General features: G+C 36.0%; 3 protein-coding genes across 3 annotated transcripts; 1 reads left to right on the top strand and 2 right to left on the bottom strand.

Moving 5' to 3' along the window:
- The first annotated feature begins 7,056 nt into the window (after positions 1-7,056).
- On the top strand, positions 7,057-11,822 carry LOC147542551 (Rubisco methyltransferase family protein). Its single transcript, XM_086632870.1, has 13 exons — positions 7,057-7,714; positions 7,800-7,875; positions 8,589-8,794; positions 8,909-8,995; positions 9,107-9,199; positions 9,740-9,894; positions 9,991-10,075; positions 10,157-10,243; positions 10,323-10,442; positions 10,663-10,764; positions 10,871-11,041; positions 11,368-11,470; positions 11,592-11,822. Exons 1-11 carry the CDS (start codon positions 7,358-7,360, stop codon positions 11,036-11,038), a joined length of 1,536 nt encoding a protein of 511 aa, XP_086488996.1. The 5' UTR covers positions 7,057-7,357; the 3' UTR covers positions 11,039-11,041; positions 11,368-11,470; positions 11,592-11,822.
- Positions 11,823-12,224: 402 nt separating this feature from the next.
- Positions 12,225-16,276, bottom strand: LOC147542552 (kelch repeat-containing protein At3g27220-like). The gene is made up of 7 exons (XM_086632871.1): positions 15,879-16,276; positions 15,620-15,787; positions 14,453-14,682; positions 13,968-14,138; positions 13,637-13,742; positions 13,015-13,221; positions 12,225-12,574 (listed from the first exon to the last, which is right to left on the bottom strand). Exons 1-7 carry the CDS (start codon positions 16,062-16,064, stop codon positions 12,410-12,412), a joined length of 1,233 nt encoding a protein of 410 aa, XP_086488997.1. The 5' UTR covers positions 16,065-16,276; the 3' UTR covers positions 12,225-12,409.
- A 513-nt stretch (positions 16,277-16,789) lies between these two features.
- LOC147542553 (uncharacterized) lies at positions 16,790-19,835 on the bottom strand. Its single transcript, XM_086632872.1, has 5 exons — positions 19,507-19,835; positions 18,759-18,915; positions 18,138-18,188; positions 17,341-17,433; positions 16,790-17,103 (listed from the first exon to the last, which is right to left on the bottom strand). The coding sequence occupies exons 1-5, from the start codon at positions 19,695-19,697 to the stop codon at positions 17,026-17,028; spliced, it is 570 nt and encodes a 189-aa protein (XP_086488998.1). The 5' UTR covers positions 19,698-19,835; the 3' UTR covers positions 16,790-17,025.
- Between the last annotated feature and the right edge of the window lie 1,098 nt (positions 19,836-20,933).

Below are 20,933 nucleotides of genomic sequence, written 5' to 3' on the forward strand. Positions count from 1 at the left end.
GATGAAAGGAATAAAGAATTGTATACCGCCTGTGAAATTATAAGAATCGTACAAAGCCGCCGGTGAAATTAAGCGTTCTCAAACTCCCGTCGGTATTTCAGGAGTTTCTCTTTTCTTATTTTGATTTCTCCCATCCTTGCAGTAATTTCGTCTGTCGTGCTGAACCTTCTATAGTTGTGATGAGAAGTAATTGGAATTGCCAAATCAGATACAACATTATTGCGTTCTGTTTCATGATCACGGATCTTTCGATTGACGCTAGCTCTATCTTTCTTATTACAGTATTTGAGAAGACCTCTCTGCTCCGCTATCTGAAAATGTTTAATAAGAACAGATTATGAACCGGTAATGGAAGAACAGATAATGCAAACAAAAATGCAGACAAGATTCAAAAATGGCGGACAAGATTCAATTATACCTTATAATTGATGTTTTCAAGCACGAGTATGCTTGAATTCTTATCCAGGATATGGAGTTCGTGATCAAGAAACCCTATTTCTCGGTTGATATGGCCAATGTGATCGAAAGCCATGCTTCTTGTTACTTCTTGAAAATTCGTACTGTATTTGTTTTAGAGAGAGAGAGAGGAAGAAAAGGGAAGGAGTGGGCAACCTTATTTATACTTCTTGTTACTTCTTGAAAGTTCGTACTGTATTTGTTTTAGTTTAGAGAGAGAGAGAGAGAGAGAGAGAGAGAGAGAGAGAGGAAGAAAAGGGAAAGAGTGGCAACCTTATTTATAAATAATTAAATTGACTCAGCTGAAATGAAATAACAGTAACAGATACCATTTCCCGCTTCTAAAACAGGGCCTGAGGGCCAGGTTTAGATTTTAGGGTTCGGGGTTTAGGTAGGTTTAGTAATGGTGTACCTTAATAATTTGAGGGATGGCAAAAGAGTTGGTGTGATCAAAATTAGATACAAGTACAACTAGTTTACTTGTCGGTATTGATATCTTTTTCGTTATATAAGTTCTTTTTTAGCTATTCTTTTTGTAACGGGTCGGACCGATAACTTGTTGACAGTTTAAAAAAGAAGAAGCATAATACGAGTCCATTATCGAATTCTAACGACTGGAAAAATGGGTACCTTGTTCGCGAATATCTTCAATGAGAGACGAACAACCAAAGTATCAAATGTCTTCGTCTTCAGTGTGTTTTTACTTGAACTGACTTGTAGATAGAGGCCTATTGAGAAAAAACCAAATTTCTTTTTTAATCAATAACTATAAGTTCATTCATAAGTGAAAACAATCACAAAGTTACATGACAGATAATTGTTATTCCGCTAAGAACTACATGAGAGTTACATAAGATAAAATCACAGAACTTTCGAATGCAAAGTGCCTCATGAAGGGAGAGGAATTGACAAGACACAGACTAAAAACAAAACCCTGAAGGTCGACAAAAGAGATCCTGAAGAACGAGAATAAAAGACCCTAAAGGTCGACAATATAGAATTTATTATACAGATAATATTGAAAATTAGAAGTAGTAATATGATGACACTAGTAACTACCATTCCGATGAAGAGATTACTTAGTCAATTCCCGTCGTTTGATTTTATTCTTTTAACTCAAATCTTCATTATTGTTCATGTACGAACCATATCCGAAGTCCATCTTCTCCTCTCCACGAATCACAACCGTGTATAGATCGACTATGAAACCTTCAAAACCGTCTTTGAATCCGTTTTCAGAGTGAAAAAGTCTCATCAAAACCGTCTTTGAATCTTCATCAAAAACGTCTTTATGCCGTGACGAAACCTCCCGACGATGAAATTATTGTTAATGGAGTCTTCATCTTCCTCGTCTTCCTCCGTCTACTTCAGATTTTTTCTTATTATAGATCTAAAAGATAATACAAACTAAAAAAGAGGAAAATCCGGAGGAGGGATCCCTCCTCCGAAAAACTAGAAGATCTTGTTTCTCTCTCTAGAGAATAAAAACGATTATTGGCTATTTCTCTCTCTTTTCCACTTCTCTAGGGCGAGAAAGAACCGAGTTGAAAGATGGTTAATTTGGTAGATTGGGTTTGGAGTTTACATTATGAAGGAAAGATAATCGAAGCGGCTGAGAGAACACTGAATGGGGAGTTCAAAAACGACGAAACGAGAAAACTTTTTGTTGTAGGTTTGAGTTGTGCTAACCCATTGGGCGAAGAAAAACCTACAATGAGAAAAATTCTTCAGATTTTTTAATAATGAGGAAGAGGTTCTTGTAGTACCTATTAAGAAACCAAGTATTTCTTTTATTCATGATTTTTCTTTTTCATTTATGGTGTTTTGGTAGGAACCTTACTTAGAAATCGTGCAATTAAATGTATCTTATAGTTTTTTTAAAGTCTCCTTTTTGTTCCTCTCTCCTCGTCGCCTTTCTCCCTCCCCCACTTCCACCACTACCACCGCCATCATCTTCTTCACCATCTTCACCTAAGTATAGCCTTCAAACAATGCCTCTTCCCCATTTTATTGCAAGTAGACAATTTGCAATCCTATAGAGAATAGACTAGAAAGTAAAAGGGTTATTTAATGATTAGACCATAGTTATTATCAATATTAGGGGTTCACCCCTAAATGATACTATATCAGAGGTTAACCCCAATTTCCCCGTTAAAAGCTCGTTAAGTAGCGTGCGTGCCACTCGCGTGGGTTCCTTATGACGATCTCACCCTCCATCCTAATCAATGGTTTGCACTTTCTTTTTATTTTTTAAAAGCATTTAATTTTCTCAACTACCCATTTTGGGTGAAAATGTGGGAATTTTGTGAGAAGCCAGTCCGACTCGAGGTTTCGACTCTTCAGAACCCTAGTTTTTTTTTTATCGCAACCAGAAATCGAAAGAGATTCAAAGGGCTTTCATTGCATTTTGTTTCTAGTTCGTATTCAACTATAATTTCTCTCTCTAATGGCAGAAGGTTCTTCTCTGATTTCTATTTCGAATGCCATCACACTTTTTATTTGTGCACGATGAATACACAAATGGATATTTCAAGGCTTCATGTGATTTTACCTCACTGAATTGGTTGTTCATCTCCTATAATAACATGAATAATATGACCTTTAGTGAAGGACCCCCACTGTAAAACTAGTATTTAGGGAAGGACCCCCATAATAGTAAAATTAATGAAGACCAACAGTGGCTTACATGGTTCGTCTCTTCACTTTTAGCACCTCCTCCCGTCGTTTTAGCACTGACTTAGCAATATCAGGTTTAAGAAATCGGTTTAAACATCCCTCAATCCAAAGATCTCTTTATAAAGAGGGTATTTCACAGGACCGTTGGGATAGAGAGGGGTAATTATGGTACATAGTTCGAACGGTTCTGAGGAGGGCAATTTCGTCAGAATAATGTCACCTGAGTGGCCCACGCGCTACTTAACGAGCTTTTGACAGAAAAATAAGAAATGGGAGTAAACTCCTGAAACATTATCATTTTGGAGGCAAATCCCTCGTGTTGATAAATAACTGGGGTCTAATCACTAAATAACCCAAAGTAAACTCCTTTGTTCAATCACTCTAGGATTTGGTCGTTTAGAGAACCCTAGGTTGTAAGAGAATAGAAAATCAAGAAAGAAGTCAATTTCATTTTGGTTCAAATAATTACAACTAATTGGAACTCATTAATAAGTTGTTTGATTGAGTCAGAGAGAAAGTTAAGATCTTAAATACTAATTTTTACAACTAACTTTAGTTTGTGTATTTAATTATAACGGCACTCCCTATAATGGCACCTCTAATTGCATTTTATTTAAGGGTTATTTCTCAAATGGGCCCTAACTTTGTGACCAGTTTCCTGCCTAGCCCCCTGGATTAGCAAAAATACCTATATGGCCCCCTTTTTGAGATACCGTTATAACACCGTTAACCAGTCAACATTTCTCTCTCCTCCATCTCATAACCTCTCTCTGCCACCTCATCTTCTAGCCAACTCATCGTCTTCTCCGGCGAAGGTCGACGGCCGACCATTTTTCCGGTCGGCGACCTTCAAACCTAAAAAAAAATCAAATTTCTCTCACCTCTCTCTCTCTATTTTTTTTATTTTTATTTTTTGAATTTCCTCTTTCTTCTGCTTTCCCTCTTCTTCTTCCTCTCTCATATCCCTCTCTCTCTAAACATATAAAAAAATGTAGGTATGTTCTGTTAAAGAACAGAACAAACCTTGAAGGTATACTTCGCCGGAGGTCTAGAGAGAAAGAAGAAGAGAGGGGGAGAGAAAGAGGAAGAGGAAGAGGAAGAGGAAGAAGAAGAGAGGAAATAAAAAAAAATGTTTTTTTTATAGAGAGAAAAAAAAATTTAGAGCGAGAGATTTTTTTTTATGTTTGAAGGTCGCCGGCCGGCAACCTTCACCGGAAAAGATGATGAAGTGGAGTAACCGATGATGTGGCAGAGAGAGAAAAAGAGATGGAGGAGAGAGAGTAACGGAAAGTTAAAGATAACTGAAAAAGGGGGCCATACGGGTATTTTTGCTAATCTAGGGGGCCAAGCAGGAAGTTGGTCACAAAGTTGGGGGCCATAAATAACCCTTTATTTAACTTTTACACTGCCTACACTTCCTTCTTCTGCTCTCTTCCTGGATTTCAATCTCATTCAGGTAATAAATTAGATTTCAAACATGAAAACCCTAGGTCGATTTCTTCAAGGGTCTTTGAATCAAAACCCTAATTATTCAGTAATTGCTATTGGGTAGTCACGACATGTTATTTCTTTTGTATTCTACATGTCTCAAATGGATTTAACTCACGAACAAATGAATTTGTGATCTTCCTTTGAAGTATTTTTTTGCCAATGGAGAAAATAAGTGAAATTCAAAATGGAAATTGACAAGCTTTCACTCATGGTTGTATCTTAAATTTATTGTTCAATAAAGTGCCACACTGAAAAAAGATAATGTGGTGACCTATTATGGGCTCACTAACAAGCTTAAAATCCTGACTGAGTCGTCAAGAATCACGAATTGACTCAGGCAAATTTTAGCATGTTTTATTTCATGGAAGAAGACGAATTGTTTGACTAACAACAAGCCATTGTACCATAAACTACCTTAAGTCGTAACCAATGAAACCTCCAAGATAGGTTTGGGAATCGATCCAGTTGTGACCGCCGGAGCCCAATGAAGCTAAAACGCATGCAGGCACAACTGGGCCGATTACAAAAAACAAAAAGGGCAGATATTACAAAAATAAAAAGGGTCATCTATGCGTTCTTCTTCTTCTTCTTCTTCTTCTTCGTGTGTTTCATCTTGGTATGCTTAGGTATAAAACCGTAGTTGAAGTTGTCTGTTGCATCTTGGCTTCCTAGGGATAAAACCCAGGTGATGGAATTATTTTTTTTTTTGTTGAAACCCCAGGTGATGGAAGTTGGTAGAGATTCCAAGAGATGAGAGACAGAGAAAGAGAGGAGACCAACACCCATTCCAAACTATAAGTTGTAATTTGACAACTTCATAGGGACTAACCGACTATATTTAGTCCACATCTTAATTTCGAAATTGTACTAAAACATTTTATTATTACATCATGTCTCAAACCCTTGATCCTCGGGTAGGGATAGACGACTAATGTAAGGGTACGTTTGATATCTCCTATTTCCACCATTTGATACGAAATATAATTCCATGACTTTAATTCTTTCGGGAATCTATTTCCATGAAATAGTCCACTTTTAATTTCTTGCTCCACCTTAAGAATAGCTTTCGTGGAAAGTCAAAAATAAAAATATTATAATATATTCGTATACTTGAAACCTAATATTTATCTCTATATATGTTCAATTGGACATTTTTACCCATAAAATTTAGCAAAATAAATTTTTTACTTATACATTGTGCAAATGACATTTTTGTCTATCTTACCGAATGGCATGTTTACAATGTTGTCAAAATGTCATTTTGGATTATATAGACAAAACTACATTTTTTTTTACCCTTTTATAATGTCAAATTACCATTTAGCCTTATGTCATTTTTACCTTCGTATAACATCAAAATGACATTTCTGCCTTTATGTGGTCTAAAAGACATTCTTACTTTTATCTTGTAAAAATGGTTGTTTACACTTTTATATTAAAATGATCATTTTACCTTTTTTTTTTGGAATAACACAATTTTACCTTTTTATATATTCATATGTTGTCAAATTATATTTTATCTTGTTTTATTCACAGCTTGACATCCTTACTCTTAAATTAGCGAAGTGATGCAAGGTTAAATAAATTAACGATATAAAGGTAAATATAATTTTGAAAAACATAAGGGTAAAAATGTGATTTAGACAGCATAACGATGAAAATGTAATCTTGCAAACATGAAAGTAAAAATGTCATTGTGACCACCTGAAGAGCCAACGAAAACTCTTAGTTGAATATTATATTCGTAGAAGTTAGTTGTCAACCAAATAACAGAGTTCGTAATTCCACAAAATAAGAAATGATTACCAAACGAAAAAACTCTTATTTCCACGAAATAAATTCCGTGAAAGACTTTCCATGGAAATAAACTCTTTTATTTCCATGGAATTATTTATGTGATATCAAACACAACCTAACATCAATATATTGAATAACATGGAAAGACGTCCATATAACCAAAGACCGCGGCTTCGGAGAATAAATAAAATTCTCCGGAGAATTAAGACTTTTCTTAAAATTAGTCAAATAAGATTGACTTTTATGTTTCTTTTTATTGCTAAGGAGCTTCTATTTTTGGGAGTTCAAAATAAAACAAATTTTAGAAGGCTCCTCCATCTCATCACCTCTCTCTACCACCTCATCTTCTCGCCACCTCATCATCTTCTCCTTCAAACACAATTATTTTTTTCTTTTTTATGTTTGAAGATCGTCCGCCGGAAAATTGGCAAGCCGGCGACCTTCGCCGGAGAAGATGATGAGGTGGCGAGAAGATGAAGTGGCAGAGAGAACAGATGAGATGGAGGAGAACTTTCAAAAAAAATGTATTCTGTATTCCCTATAAAAATTTATTCCCCGAAAAATTTTCAAAAAAGTTTGGATTCCTTCGAGAATTTATTTTCCGGAGAATTTTCTTTATTCGCCAAAGCCGCGGCTTAACCAAATCGAGTGTCCGTATAGAAACTGATATATTTCTCACACAATACGTTAGTACCACCTGTCCCTAACTTTAGTATGGGATGCCGGTTATAACCATAGTCCCAGAAGTACATAAATAACATATCTAGTACTTTTCTAATCCTAAATCACACCATCATTTTCCCTCTCTCTCTCTCTCTCTCTCTCTCTCTCTCCTACTGCAAAACTATCTCAATTTCTCAACATCCACTCAAACTTCGTTCCTACTTTCTCTTAGGGTTTCATCTCTCACCCTCCAACAACAACAACAACAATCACCATGGACATTTCTCTCTCTAGGGTTTCATCTTCTCCTCTTCGTTCATCAATTTATCCATTATCTGTATTTCCTAAAAGGTCACATTCAATCCTTCGCTTAACTCGTCGAAGAAGAAGTTTCTGTTTAGCTACTGGTACTACTGATACATTAATCGCTGGATCTCACAAAGAAGAAGATGGTAAAACTAATAAATCTCATAACAGTAAGAAATCAAATGATGATGAATTTGAAGATTTGAAATCTTGGATGCATAGTAAAGGTCTTCCTCCTTGTAAAGTTGTTCTTGATGAAAAAAAAGTTCCCCATTATAAAAATCATCGTTCTATACATTATGTTGCTGCTAGTGAAGATCTTCAGGTAAGAAAAAATAGATTAGAATAATTTGAAGATTTGAAAATTGGGGTTTTATTGAATTCTAATTTGGTTTGTCTGTGTCTTGAAGAAAGGAGATGTTGCTTTTTCTGTTCCAATTTCATTGGTTGTAACCCTAGAGAGAGTTCTTGGAAATGAAACAGTTGGTATGATTCTTGATTTTTCATTTCTATCTCCTTTTCAAGTAGAAATTGTTATTAACTAGTAGGGAAAGAACTACGAATTGGAATATCTCAGGATTCTGAACTTGATTTTTCGACCCTAGAAAGAAAAAAGGCAGATAACTCAAGGTTTACAATCCAATACAGTGGTGAATTGTTTAGATTAATGCTCATTTAGAAATGTGAAATATTAGAATCTTATTTATTGAAATGATCAATAGGTAACTATGGGCTATTTTCTTTGCTATTTGTTGGTTTAAGAATCATTGTTCTTTACCCAATATGACTTCCACACTTGTTTCCTATGATGGTGAAGAACAAGCAAACCAGAAAAAATAACAATGAACTTAGACATCCACACAAAGCACAAAAGGGTTTACGATGTTCGGTTAGTGAGACCTACTCCATGCCTCCATGGCGAAAAATGAGAATGAAGAATAAAGTTACATAGATAACTCTAGGATTTTATTATATGTAACTCAACTAGAACCCCCTTTACAGTGATAGCCATCCTTTACAAGACAGAGGGCAAACATACGAGTAATGGACCAAATGTTTGGCTTAAACGGTATCTTGAGTCGCCCTTCGGGTTAGATATCGACCTATATCTAAAACACTTTTAACAGTCATGTGTGTAATTTGTTTTAATTTTTGGTTCAATATTTCTATCTGAATGTCCGTTTACTTTGTTCGTGTAGCGGAATTATTGACAACAAACAAACTGTCAGAGCTTGCTTGTTTAGCATTATATCTTATGTATGAAAAGAAACAGGGAAAGAAGTCTTTTTGGTATCCATTCATCAGGGAGCTCGACCGTCAAAGAGGCAGGGGTCAACTAGCTGTGGAATCTCCACTTCTATGGTCAGAAGATGAATTGGCCTACTTGACTGGGAGCCCCACTAAGGTACTTGCTGCCATCATTACTAGAAATTGCCTTACTCGTATTTTAAATTCAACTGAAATGGTTCATAGCTTAGAAGTGGTGAGAAAGATTTGTGATGTACTGATCATACTTCAGGATGAAGTTTTTCAAAGGAATGAAGGCATTAAGAAGGAGTATGATGAACTCGACACTGTCTGGTTTATGTCTGGATCACTATTTAAGGTAATCCGAAGCTTTCGTTGCTATTAATAGGCTGATTCTTTTTCACTCTAAGAACTGCCATCTTGGTTGTGCTTTCGACATTATTTTGATTAATAAACTTGGGTTTTGCAGCAATACCCATATGATATACCTACCGAGGCCTTTCCATTTGAGATTTTCAAACAAGCTTTTGTTGCAGTCCAGTCCTGTGTGGTGCACTTGCAGGTGATTGTTCTTTAAGCTGCAGAAACTTTATATCCTCGAGCTGCATACTATGTCTATTATAGTATTATGCATTTTGTCTTATTTAGCTTAAGTACCCCTACCCAACCCATTTTCCATCTCACATGGCAGTTTCCTATGTTACTAAAGATATTGAAGTAAAAAATGAAATTCGAGCTTGTTACCGATAACCAGTTGCCCTATTAGTTCAGTTTATACTGATTCAAGAAAAAGATAATGTGCGATTGCAGCATAGTGCCTGAGATTATCCCCATTAGTTTGTGGCAGCTCCATGGGTAGGGTTGCCCCAGTGCCACACTGCCACCTGAGATTATTTAGTTCAAGAGAGTTTATTGCATCAACAACCAGATATCAGAACTAGTCACCCAAGTAGCACGCTACGAATACTTCCAATCTTCCCAGTTATTGATCTATCTTTCCGCAACTGTTTATGATTCTTTTAGTTTTAAATGTTATTTATGTAATTCCACATTAGGATCATGGTGGTAATTGAACTGATGATTAGACCTATTATGAAATCAGAACGTCAGTTTGGCACGGAGGTTTGCTTTAGTACCTCTAGGGCCGCCGTTGCTGGCTTACAAAAGCAATTGCAAGGCAATGCTTACTGCTGTTGAAGGTGCTGTTCAACTGGTGGTTGACCGTCCATACAAGGCTGGGGAGTCAATTGTTATCTGGTCAGTAAAACATCATGTAATTGCCTTCTGAAGTATCCTGGCTACTTCTAAACTATTTTATGTTAAATACAGTTTCTAAGTTGCTATTTCGTGTAGGTGTGGGCCACAACCAAACTCAAGATTGTTTATAAACTACGGCTTTGTTGACGAAGATAACCCGTATGACCGTATTCTTGTTGAGGTAAATACTGAGCAGTCGTTCAATACCTACCCATTTCCTTGTTAGATTTCTTAAGTCTTACATTGTCTCTCTGTCATTCAGGCATCTCTTAACACCGAAGATCCACAATACCATGATAAGAGAATGGTTGCTCAAAGGAACGGGAAACTCGCAATACAAAGTTTTCAGGTATGAAATTACATCCGTTTTTCGGGGTAATACCGTATGGTTGTGAACTTGTGATAATTTTCTCCTTACGGTTCCACAGGTGTTTGTAGGAAAAGAAAAGGAAGCAGTTTCAGATATGCTTCCTTACCTTCAACTAGGCTATGTTTCAGATCCATCTGAGATGCAATCGGTTATTTCCTCGCAAGGCCCTATATGTCCGGTAAGTTCGATTTTCTCAGTAAAAGTTCTTTGGTAGAATTGTACCTATGCGGGTAATAAGCGTTGTCTGCAATTATAGCACGAAGAGATATGTTCTTAGTAAAAGTTCTCATTCTCAATTTCTCTATTCAACTAGTTTGTGTAATGTTTTCTTCATTAGTCTTGTGGGAACAGGATACTGACTAAAAACGGGTGCGTGCTTATGTAATTAATCTTTACAGGTGAGCCCATGTATGGAATGTGCAGTTCTAAATCAACTTGCTGATTATTTTAGAGCTCGGCTAGAACGGTACCCTACAACCTTAGAGGAAGATGAAGCCTTGGTATGTTTAAACCTGTTTATCCTAGCAAACCTAGCGTGTTATTTTTAATATTTGGAGTCAATCGGACCTTTCTTTCTGAATCATTTTTGTTCTGGTGATGAATCAGTTAACAGATTCCAGTTTGGAGCCGAAGAAACGAGTTGCTACACAGCTTGTGAAGATAGAAAAGAAGATCTTGACTGCCTGCCTTCTGGAGACAATTGAATTGATAAACCAGTTACCAGATGACACTGTTTCTCCTTGCCCTGCACCTTATGCCCCACATCTAAAATAGAAGGTTCTCTCTCTCCCTCTAACTTCTCTCTCTGTTTTTTTTTTGAAAACTTGATTGAATTGAAAAAAGGGAAACTATACAGGGGAGATGAGGAGAGAAAGAGGGTTGCTCGAGTTATGCTCTAATTACATAACCCATGCCTCCCAGTTCCTAACTACATCCAAAAAAGTAGAAAATTTATAATTAGTGGAACCACTAATCTAGTAGTGCATTGTTCCCTTAACGTCTTCCACATCTACCAAAGAAAAGGAATTCGATTTCTTGAAAATTTTCTCTCTCTCTCTCTCTCTCTGTTCAATATCCTTAAAGTACTTCTTTTGAGTTTTCAGGGTCTTCAAGAAAGTTGTGGATCTCCTTAGTATAATCTTGAAGCGAGATTGTTACCGCCAATTGGTTACTTTATCAGTTGAAATAATTGGGGGAATAGACCAGGTCAGTTCATTGCATTCCTGGATGCAATATTGGGGTTCCTTAATGTCAACAGTCTTTGGTGCTTGATTTCCAGAATTCCTCGATGGGCTTCTTCTCTGATCCTTGTGTTTACTTTTTTCAGATAAAGCATAACATGGTGATCTAGGAAGACGGCCGGAGCCTAATAGGTTGGTAGCTATGTGGTCGATAAGCAAGTTTCTCGATGTAGGTAGTGAAGCAGGTATGGTTGGTCACCGGTGAACTATCTTTTGTATCAAGACTTCATTCGGATGATTTTGTATGTAGTCTCATTCATGGTAATTTCATTCTGTAAAATGATAAAATTGTGTATCCAATTCTGAGTTTCTTCATAGATTTTGGGGGTTCTCTCTCTCTTTGTTCTCTCTCACTCTCATTTAAACTGTCAAAGTTTTCTTACACCTTAGTGACTTGATACTAAGTTCAGTACCACCAAAACAATGTTATCACATAATAACACTTCAACCATACAATTCAACCGACTTCTTTACAATGTCGACCATGAAATAATACGAGTTCTTATCGGGTATTATTTTATAGAGATTGTACTAATAGAAGCTTACTCAGACCACCTTCTCCTCTAAGGTCTAACTTTCAGTATGTCAAGAAATGTTTTGCTTATAAAAGGGACAATCCAGTTCAGAAACTGAGTTTTAGACATTAGAGGAGGTGGTCTCTGTATGTGGGTGCACGCGTGCCAGGAGAGAGCTACAGTAGTGTTCTTCCAAATCTAAAGTTGATGCATCAAAAGACTATCTCAGATTATCAAACAATACTATTATACAAAAGTTGTATGTTTGTAATTGGCACGTAGATTAATATGGAATAAACACTATGATCTTTGATAACAATCGGGGTACATTCGAAATTTGTGTAATGAATTGATTGGTTAGACTTGAGAAAGGATGAGGGTAAACTACCTCACAAGCTAAGTTTAGTTCGAAAGACTTTTCCAATAACTTTTTTAGGTGCAGGGTCGTCTGGTCCTCTGTCCCGCTGTCCAGATGTGAAGTAAAACCACCCGTCCCAGAAACCCACGAGTGTGGTTTTTATGCGGAAAGGCATCTTTCCAACTACTGACCACTTCTGCAACCATACGAAAATAAAATAAAATTAGACAAATCGGTACATCAGTACAAGCAAGAAAACAGTAGTCATATTTTGCATCAGACAAGTTGTATCAATAATTGGCCTCTCAACATTTTATACAAGTCAAATAAACGCTCCAGATCCAGATAAATGAACAGAGGAACAGAGATAGTTTAGCATTATCAAAATAGGAAACAGACATCAATTCGTGGTCCCATATACAACTATAGTGGGAGGGAATACGGTCAAGATGCAGTACTGTAATCCCAGACAGGGGAGTAGAGACGTCATCTAAAAATCGTAAAAGGCTTGGGGAAATACAACATACTCCAAAAAAAGTCGATAAGAGATGAAACTAATGCAGAAAAAGTGTGAAGCGACAAAGGTGTGACTGTAGTGCAACAGAAGTACTTAAATGATGACAGAAGAAAATATACCAGTGTGTCAAGGTTAAATTGGAAAACTTCTCCAACCAGTATCATCTTTTTGGTAATAGGATGCTTTTCTGTTGTACCCCCGGCGAGTACAATAGAGTTATTGACAATTGCCCATGCAAACTCTATATGGGAATCAGGTTTTGGCATGGAAGGCAAAACCTTCCACTTCATCTCATCATCAAGCATGAAAACATCACCAAATACCACCTGGAGTAACGATAACAAGGAGTGGAAATTGTAATACAGAAAATGCCAGAGCAAGTAGAAAATACTTAATATGGAGTAAAATGGTTCATTGGATCATCAGAAGGCCCAAGAAAAAGGAAATAGACAAAGATGATCATAATTGTTAGTGGGACACCTTATTTCATCGTATCACAGTGAAAGTAACTATAAAATGTCGGACACCTTATTTCGTTTTCAAGACCATGTTATTTATATACTTTATAGTATATCGTCTAAAAAAAGGTGTGACCATACTCCACCATGCACAAAAAAAGAACCACTTGATTGTTAGGTGGTCTAGAGAGTAACATAGAGTATCTGAAATATACTGGTCTTCTGTTAAGATGGTACAATTAGCCAAACAAATATATCAATTTGAATAAAAATGGATACATACCTCGTTCCTACGAGAACACTTGAAGATGGGTGATCCAGGTTTTGCCATAAAATCACCCTCTTGACCACCGATAGCATAGAGCCGGTCATTAACTACAACACACGCCCTGTTAGAAAAATGAGATGCTATAAGATCGAGGATTGAAACTCGACAATACCAGTAGAATGATTTTCCAAAGCCATGGAAGGGTCTTAAGTGACTTGACTAAGATTGAAGTATTAATAGGTACGGGGGCTCAAATCTAATAGATATAAGATATGTAACCAGCTGGATGGAAGTAATTAGTACATTGTTTGGCATAATTACATAGTTTAAGAGACTGTACACAAACCTGTGAGGACCTCCGCGGGGAATTGGTATTTCAGACCGCCATTCTTTCTCTAACACTCTTCCATTCTTTACAGCAATACTCCAGTGTTCTACTGCTGGTTCATATCGATCCTCCTTGCTACCACCCATCACATGCAATCTTCCTCTCCAGAGTTGGGTAGCTGGGGCATATCTGAATGTATCAAGTTAGAACTAACTATCCTATCTAATGAGTGTGGAACTCTCCGAACACTTTATATATATATTTATATATATACACATACATATATACATACATATATATATATATATATATATATACAGAAATTTCTCCTTGACCTATTAAAGATATTTATGACGACCAATTGTGCAAGTATTTAATAGACTAAAGAGAACTGCATCAAGCATTCTGCATATCATACTTTTAATATTTTGAATGCTAGAAATATGCTCTTAACACTACCCGAATTATGAGAATGTATTACTAGATAATGATCATGACTTTACCTAGGGACTGGTAAAGGGGGCATGTCTCGCCATTGTTTTGTTTCTGTATCTAAAACAAAGGTGTGGGCTGTGGGTCCTCTACATTGTGGACCATATTGACCTGTTACGACATATATGTATCTCCCATCAGTTACCATCCCCAAATGTGAATGTGCCATTTCTTTTGGCATATCAAACCTTCCACCCCAGGTATTGTCGGAAAAATTATAAATATCGACGTGAGAATGCACCTGTAAGACAGATGTAAAACAAGACAAAATTGTTAGGATATGATTACTATTTACTATCACAAAATATTTGCAAGGAAGTGAATGAAATTCAAGCACAGTACACAAAGCAAATAAGCGATCAAATTCACTAAACTCTCAACCTCTTCAGGGAATGTGACTACGGTTTATTGCCTTAGTTTATAAACCAATTATAAGAGACAACATTAGGAACAATTTCATCAGAAAGGAAATGTCATATTGTTAGAACGAAACTTAGGGCTGACTGATGCAAGTATTCAACAAGATGCTCGAGTTTTCCTAAATGTTCCCAATTTTAAACTCATAACATGTATGATTACCCATTTTAGTTTTTAAAGGTAAGTTCATTAAAGACATCGGAATTTGTAATCATTTCAAATTATCAATATATACAGATATTTCAGATCTTTACGGATTAACATACTGGATGTATGAAAGCAAATGTATTTTGTCCGACATTATCTCACTTCTCTCTCTAAATCCTGCTCGTCCACCTAAGCCGGTCAGGATTTTGCAGGCTTAATGGTCGGGCATAATACCGTTTCGGATGTATAAAAGTATCTGAAACTTAACGAAGCCCCGATCTCATGGAGATGGAAACTGGAAACACAAACTTATGAAAAACGAAATCGCAATGCTAACCAAAATTTGTAATTTGTCCAAAATATAATTACTCCATTAGTCTATTTTACCTTTTGAGATTATGTGATCAGAAAGAAACCAGAAGCAAATGCACAATGTAGTAACCTAATTTGAAGATCAGATTAGGGCTAAAAATACAACTTCATCATTCCAGCATGAATCAAAAATCCAAAAAAGAGTAACAATTGAGAAAAATCATAAGCTAATAAAATGAAGTAATATCAATTAGATCATCAATTGATCTACTAAGTTACTCAAAATGCAATAAAAGTCTCACATAATCAATGGTACCATATCCAGCAAAGACGAATAGAAGATTCTTAATCTGAATAGCAGCTCCATCAAGACGAGGTACAGGTGCTGGAGCCATTTCTTCCCATTCTAATTCAGGCGCAGGTAAATCCGTATAAGTTGCAGAAAGAACTCTTTCAGCATTAGGTTTTTTCTATAAAATGACAACAAATCGAACACTTAATTAGTGAATTTGAACTAGAACTAGATTTAAAGTTCAGATCTGGATTTTGAACTGATTTTACCTTATCAACTTTAGGTATGATTGTAGGTTTTCCTGGTTTATCAAAATTCCAAGAAGACCTAACTAATTGATAGGTAGAGGATGAAGCCCATAAGTAATCGATGATTAGGGCGATTCCGAGAAGACTTGTACAGGCTAATAAAATGGCGAATTTTGATGAACTGTGTTTTAGGTTCGTTCTTGCCATTTCATTTGAACCCTAATTCTAGTGAGAGAAAGAGAGAGAGAGAGATCTGATTCGTCTGAGGGAAAAAGCGCGGGTAGTAATGGTGTTGGCTGGTCGGCAATTAAATCTGATTGACGATCACTGTCTTTTTGTTGTTATTGTTGTTTTTTTAATCCAATCTGGATCTGACTTGTGTGAGTCTTTTAGAATCTGAACCAATCCCCAAATCAATTGGAATCAGATATCATGAGGCAAATTAATAAGGACAGTTTGAGTCTCAAGTCAATTTAGACCTTGAGTCTGATTTCATAACTGAACTTCCCAGGAAAAAATAACTTACGGTCGAGTTTCAATCGATATTCTCACTCCTAAGTGGCGAAAATAGAGATTTTCAATTCTTGTACGTCTCCAATTAAGTTTTGCACTGGAGATGCTCTAAGTCAGACGTAGATCTGACTCAGGATCAGAATTGGATGAGTACTCAAATCTCAAAACATTTGTTGGAATTGTTAAGTCAGTTGATTTCCGGTCTGTTTGAACTTCACATAATTCTCGCTTGAATACTTGAAATAACTATTATGCGTCTGACATATATAAGTCAATATAAGAAAAACCAGTTTTGGACTAACCACTCTCGTATTGTCAGCCAACGACCCTCGACTAGAGCTATCAAGAACTTCTTTCTGATTTCAGGGTAAAAAATTAGAGACCTCTTGGTTTCAGACTCCCTTAAATCTGTTGAACTATAAAAATAAAAATTCACTCATTTTTATTTTGCTTAATACAAAAATTAAGTAGACGAAACGTATTTGGATTACAGGTTGATTACAAACAGAACATCACAGAAGAAAAAATAGCTTTACATTCAGAGAGTAAATCAGTAGTGGGTATTAGGTTACAAAATGACTTTTCTATATTCCTCCGTATATTAACTAATGACACTATCAATTGAGAATGTGCAAGATGAAATTTTCGAAAACCATCACGCTCGAATAACTTCAGTCTTGATGAAGCAAGTGATAATTGCTGTGACTAATCCCAGTATCAAGCCAGCAAGAACCTGTATCAAAATTTGCGAAGTTCGCAATACGGTTAGTGTTTCATTCAAATTTATCTTATGTCTGACTCAAATGAACTTCTATTTTGAAAATTGCGAAAGACTCAATTCAAAGTTGTGTATTTTTAACTTTTGGAAAGACCTAGTCTAGGAAGACCCATGATAGTGTTCAATAGCCAAGAACTACTAACAATTTTTCAATAAAATAACATACGAAATGTTAGGGGTATCTCATCGAACCTGTGGAGGGGTGTGACCAATGAGTTCACGCAGTGGCATGGTGTCGGCGAGAGGATGTTCAGCTGGAAGTTCTATTACAATTTGATTCAAAACCTGCAACAACACCTTTAAAAGATAAGTTACAAGTTCAACGAGATGATCTCGCCCAAGGTTTAGAAATTCGAAAATTAGATATACTGGTTATTATACTTTACACGCTCATAATCATCCCGGACTTGCTAAATAAAAAAGCGAGGTGTCTAAGAGGCTTTTTGAGAAGGCGTCGTAAAAGATTTTGATTTTGGGAGGCACCCAAGTTTTAAATGCTAACTTCACTCTTATGGATTTCGAAAGAGGGAGTTGGGATGTGGACCGGGGAATCTAGAGCAGGATATCAATGATAAGGACTTGCTGATCAGTGTTACCCTTTTCCGATCATTAAGTAGGAACGGAGGCAAAGATGGCAACATGGGGGAAACAAAAGAACATAGCTTAACGAATGCGAGGATCTCTTCTTCACGTAGAAATTGAGACCGAGACGGTCCAGACCTTAATACTAAACCATATTACGCTGAAAAAGGACATGTCGTAAACAAAAACCTAACCTAAGACTTCTATTCTATTCAATGGCCGGTTACCCTGCTTAGGGTAGCATACACTTGCAGGGTGGTGCTTTTGTATAGAAAATATAGCACTTTTATTCTGACAGTGTTTTCATTATGATAGAGAACACTTATAATGCACACATGAAGTAAGTAGAAAACAAATTTAACCAGAAACTACGACATAATCAAAACATTGGTGTATCGGAATTGAACCTCTGCTTGTCGTCCAGCATGTAATCTCACACCAAGCGCATCATGCATAACCTGCCAAGCAATACTTCAACTGTAAGTGCAAAATTTGTTTCTATAAGGGTCGTGCCAAACTCTGAGCCAAGGATTTAGAAACTGCATAAGCATTTTGAGTACAAAGAATGTAAGATTGGACATATTTTTTTTTTGTCCTGTCGGGCACTCCTATATATTTTTAACGGAATCTCGCCACCACTTTAGTCTGTATATGGTGAAATCTTGTATGCATATTACATCGACACATCTTGTATGCATATCACATCGACGCATCTTGTATATAATTCACATTACTAGGATCACAAAATAAAAGTTTTAATAACTAAACAAGAATGGGTGGCAGGAATCGTCCTGGTTTAGCTTCTTTTTCTCACAACTGAGTCAGACCGGGGGAAAAACTATGAGTAGGGTAACTCAGCTAACATACCCATGTTCCGCCTCAGAGTGAGCTCTGAATCAAGACTATGCTATATAAAAAAGTTTGATTAAATCACATCTACATATGAGACATCCTCGTGAAATTTAACCTTATGCATAGTAATAAAGAGAACAACAAACACCAAACTGAAAGAGAGAAAACAAACATACAACACAAGCAAATATCATCGCAGTAGCAAAAGAAGTTCCTCCAAAGCCGTCTTCGTATCCAACAGCAACAGCGAGCGCAGTAACTGTTGCAGAATGAGACGATGGCATCCCTCCTGATCCAATTAGTTGTTTAACATCCCATCTTCTTTCCTTGTACCTGCAAACCTATCCAAGTTTTTATAACTCTTAATGTAATAAAATTGAATCAGGAGCAATAAGTTTGTTCTCTATAAACCCAAAAGATTCTAGACTTGGTGAAAACAAGGTAGTGTTTGTTTTTTTTTCCCTTACGTTAGATTTGAAACCTCACTCAAGTAAAATCAGATTAGGGGTCTGAACGGGGATTAGTTTCAGAATGTTAAGTTTGTGGGAATCTAACTAAAAATGAATTGGGAATGAATGAAAAAGACCTAGACATTACATTCTTTTTGTTATGACAACTCTGATTTGTAAACTCAAAACTAATTTACAATGAGCAGAAAAGAACTAAAGTAGAGATAATATTCTTGGTTACCGAGTTGTCTAAGTAACTGATTAGGGTTGAGTTTTGGTCCAATAGAATCTCAAAAATTTCAATTCAGACGAGTCAGATTCAGAAAATGGAAAAACTAATAACAAACACCACCGCCGGTTTTTGATCTAGAAATGAAGTAAGAAGGTACAAGAGAAATTAAAATAAAACAAATTAATATACATACATGTGAATTAAGATCTAATTGTGAAGAGTTTAAGATGGAGAGAGAGATACCTGACAAGGAAGAATTTGATGAATTGAGCTAAGGCGAAAGCTACGAGAGCTGAAATAAGAGCAGAGTTTGTAAGAATTGATGTATAATTATTAGAGAAAGAAGAAGATGACGTCGTTGATGATGAAGAAGAAGAAGAAGAAGAGACTGTATTTTGGATGGTTGATGTTACTAATTCAGTTACATCATCCATTTCTTCTCAAGATTACTCTGTTTTTTTTTTTTTATGTTTTCTTCACAGATCTAGAGAGAGAAAGTTGCAGAAGAGAGAGAGAAGATTGAAGCGGTTCATTAATAAAGGGAATGATGTTTCCTTACAACTAACCGTCTTAACCTCATGGTCTCTAGATTTGGCTTTTGCTAAGGGGAGAGCCTAGTCTTGTTATTGGTGTTGTTGGAGGACGGGGACCATAAAAATGGTTGGGGAAACCTTAATGGTTGGGGACACGTAGACATTAGTAAACTTTTAATTTATTAGGTTTCTGCCATTTCCTACAGACGCGGCAGATTTCTCTTGACTAAGTTGACATTGTAGATTTTGAAAAGAAAATAAATATGATGTAAATTGTAAGAGATTATGGCTAGTCCAAGACGCTGAACAACAAAGTTTGGTTTTGGAAAAACACCACCATATTTTAGTTGATTTAGTTTACAAGTGTTATGGATTTTAAATTTAAAACTTAAGTTTGAAAGACTCAAATGAAATAGATCAAATTAAACAAAAACAAGAAAAAAGAACTCTTGATTCGTTCTCTCCACGTTTCTCCCCTTCGACTCTCCCCTCACTCCTTCTCCATCATCAAAAACACATAAACAATTACCATTTTTATGAAGTATTTTCTTTTTCCAATAAAGAAGACATCAATGAAAACATATTGTTTGCTCATTTTCTCGCCATATCCATTAATTGGGGGAAATTGGTGAAAAAAAATAACATAAATATGTAAAAACATATTGTTTTTAGTTTTATCGTTGTATTTCCCTCAAGAGAAATTTGTTAAAGAAAATTTCTAACACACTTCAAGACAAATAAAGCAAAATTAAGATTAAAATTTTTGTTGCAGTTCATATCATATCCAATTTTCAAGACCATAACATCTATAATGAAACATTGTTGTACACAACAAAAAGGATATTACATAAACAAAACAAAATTAATAGTCGTGTTTGCCTCAAGGGAGAAATTTGTTGAAGAAAATTTTCAACACACTTCAAGACAAATAAATTGAGCAAAACAGAATTAAGATCAAAATTTTTGTTGCAATTCATATAATATCCAATTTTCAAGACCATAACGTCTATAGAATGAAACATTGTTGTTTTAGACTTGAAATCTTGATGCGTAAACAAAAAGTTCTTAATTAAATAATTATGCGAAAAAGACAACAAATTGGATATTACATAAACAAAAAAAAATAATCGTCATATT

This window comes from Eschscholzia californica, unplaced genomic scaffold (genome assembly GCF_041429995.1).
Source record: "Eschscholzia californica isolate CP2 unplaced genomic scaffold, dmEscCali1.0.p SCAF_4, whole genome shotgun sequence".
Classification (NCBI taxonomy): domain Eukaryota; kingdom Viridiplantae; phylum Streptophyta; class Magnoliopsida; order Ranunculales; family Papaveraceae; genus Eschscholzia; species Eschscholzia californica.